General features: G+C 60.0%; 1 protein-coding gene across 1 annotated transcript; it reads right to left on the bottom strand.

Annotated features, from left to right (window-relative positions):
• Positions 1–918: 918 nt before the first annotated feature.
• Positions 919–1,248, bottom strand: LOC109766567 (uncharacterized). Its single transcript, XM_020325351.1, has one exon. The coding sequence runs from the start codon at positions 1,246–1,248 to the stop codon at positions 919–921; it is 330 nt and encodes a 109-aa protein (XP_020180940.1).
• Between the last annotated feature and the right edge of the window lie 1,131 nt (positions 1,249–2,379).

Genomic DNA, 2,379 nt, shown 5'->3' with positions numbered 1-2,379 from the left:
TTTACTCGAACGACGTCTTCTTCTTCATCAGCTGATATAGGGGCAAGGCCCTCTCGCCTAGTCGGCTGAGAAACCGGCTGACCGAGGCCAAGTAGCTGGTGAATTTCTGGACATCTGGCAGTCGGGTTGGCTTGCGCATGCCTTGATCTTCTCCGGGTTCACCTCAATGTCGCACTCCAAGCCGAGGAAGCCGAGTAGCTTCTTGTCCGGTACGCCGAAAACACACTTCTCCGGGTTGAGCTTGATCTGGTACTTGCGCAGATTGGCAAAGGTATCCCTCAGGTCGTCAAGGAGCGTGAGGTGCTGCTTGGTCTTCACCATGATGTCGTCCACGTAGATGTGGATGTTGCGGCCGAGTTGCGTTAGCAGGCATTTCTGCATGCAACGCTGGAAGGTGGCGCCGGCATTCTTCAAGCCGAACGACATGGTAATGTAGCAGTACGCCACGAAGGGCGTAATGAAGGACGTCTTCAGGGTGTCGGCCGGGTCTAGCCTGATCTGATGATAGCCGGAGTAAGCATCCAGGAAGGACAGGAGCTCGCAGCCGACGGTGGAGTCGATGACTTGATCGATCTGCGGTAGGGCGAAAGGATCCTTGGGGCAAGCCTTGTTCAGGTTGGTGTAGTCTATGCACATGCGCCAGGTGTTGTTCTTCTTCAGGACGAGGACCGGGTTGGCCAGCCACTCGGGGTGGAACACTTCTATGATGAAGCCGACCACGAGTAGCTTGGCGACCTCTTCACCGATGGTTCTTCTCTTCTCTTCTGAAAAGCGACGTAGGGGTTGACGGACAGGCTTGGCGTCCTTGTGGACGTGAAGTTTGTGCTCGGCGTACTTCCTCGGAATTCCCGGCATGTCCTTTGGGGTCCATGCAAAGATATCCCGATTCTCAAGGAGGAAGTCGACGAGCTCACCTTCCTATTTATTGTCGAGACGGGTGCCCACGATGACGTACTTGCTGCAACTAGGGTCTTCCGGTTTCAGCTTGACCTTCTTGGTCTCCTTGGACGGCTGGAACGAAGCCTCGCCAGCCGGCTCCTTGGCCAAAGCCGGCACAGCTGGCGTCTCATTGGCTAGCGCGACAATCCGGTCGAGCTGGCGCTGCTCCTCGGCTATTACCAGCGATTCGGCCAGCTTGGCGCCGGCTTGAGCGCACTCTAGGGACTTGCAGTAGTCACCGACGACGATGATGAGGCCCTTAGGACCCAGCAACTTCATCTTCAGGTAGGCGTAGTGGGGAACTGCCATGAACTTGGTGAGCGCAGGCCGGCCTAGCGGCGCGTGGTACGCGCTGGACAGGTCCACCACCTTGAACTAGATCGGCTCGCGCCGAAAGTGGTCACTTGTGCTGAACAGGACGTCGAGCTGGCCCCGGCCAATGGGGGAGCAGGAGAGGCCTGGCACGATGCTGTGAAAGATCGCCTGGGATGGTTCTAGACCTTGGCCTCGAGACCAAGCTTGGTCATGGTGTCGCGGTAGAGGATGTTGATGCTGCTGCCGCCAACAATGAGGACTCACGAGAACTTGCAGGTGCGCCGGGTTGCGATGATGGTGGGGTCAAGGACGAGGGCGTAGCCAGCCGGGTTCGGCATGACGGCCGGGTGGTCCTCCCGGGTCCAGCTGATCGGACGCTCCGACCAGTGCATGTATTCCGGCACGGCCGGGACGACGGTGTTCACCTCCTGCCGGAGCAGGCGCTCGCTACGCTTGTCGTCGCCAAGGCTAGTGAAGATGACATAGCTTGCGTTCTAGTTGGGGTAGACATCATCGTGCATCCCGCCGTTGGCCAGGGGCGAGGCGGAGGAGGCGGAGCCGGCGGCCCTGCTCCTGGAGCCAGAGCTGGAGGTGGCGGGATGTCGCTCCTCATGATGCACTTGGTGATGGCGCACTGCAGGAGCGTGTGCGTGGACGGCCTTGTGCCTCTGTGGTGCTTGTAGGGAGCGTCGAGCATCTCCTCGAAGCTCATGGCGGGTTGCCATGCCGTCTTGCTGGCTTGCCGGTGTTCGGCGGCCGGCTCGGTTGCGGGCGCCTGCTCGGCGGCCACGATGAGGTGGTTGTCGTAGCACTGGGCCGGCCGGTCGGCCCTGTGCTTGTTGTTCTGCTGGTTGTTCTACTGGCGGCTGCTCTCGCCAGCCGACTTGGGGGTGGTGCTGGCTTCACCTTGCCGGCTTCGTCCAGCACCACCTGGATCTTCATGGCGGAGTCGGTGTTGGCGTACTTGTCCGTGATGACCATGAGCACGGCCATGGTGATCGACTCGGAGCGTAGGAGCTTGTGCTTGAGGAGGGTGCCATCCCGGCAACCGCTAGTGAAGTACTGGATGGTCTGGACCTCGTGGACGCCTTCGCAGCTGTTACAGAGCTCGGTCCAGCGCGCGAG

The sequence above is a fragment of the Aegilops tauschii genome, chromosome 4 (genome assembly GCF_002575655.3).
Source record: "Aegilops tauschii subsp. strangulata cultivar AL8/78 chromosome 4, Aet v6.0, whole genome shotgun sequence".
In the NCBI taxonomy this organism is placed as follows: domain Eukaryota; kingdom Viridiplantae; phylum Streptophyta; class Magnoliopsida; order Poales; family Poaceae; genus Aegilops; species Aegilops tauschii.
The sequence above is the reverse complement of the archived record's forward strand: the minus strand, read 5'-3'. Positions and strand labels throughout refer to the sequence as shown.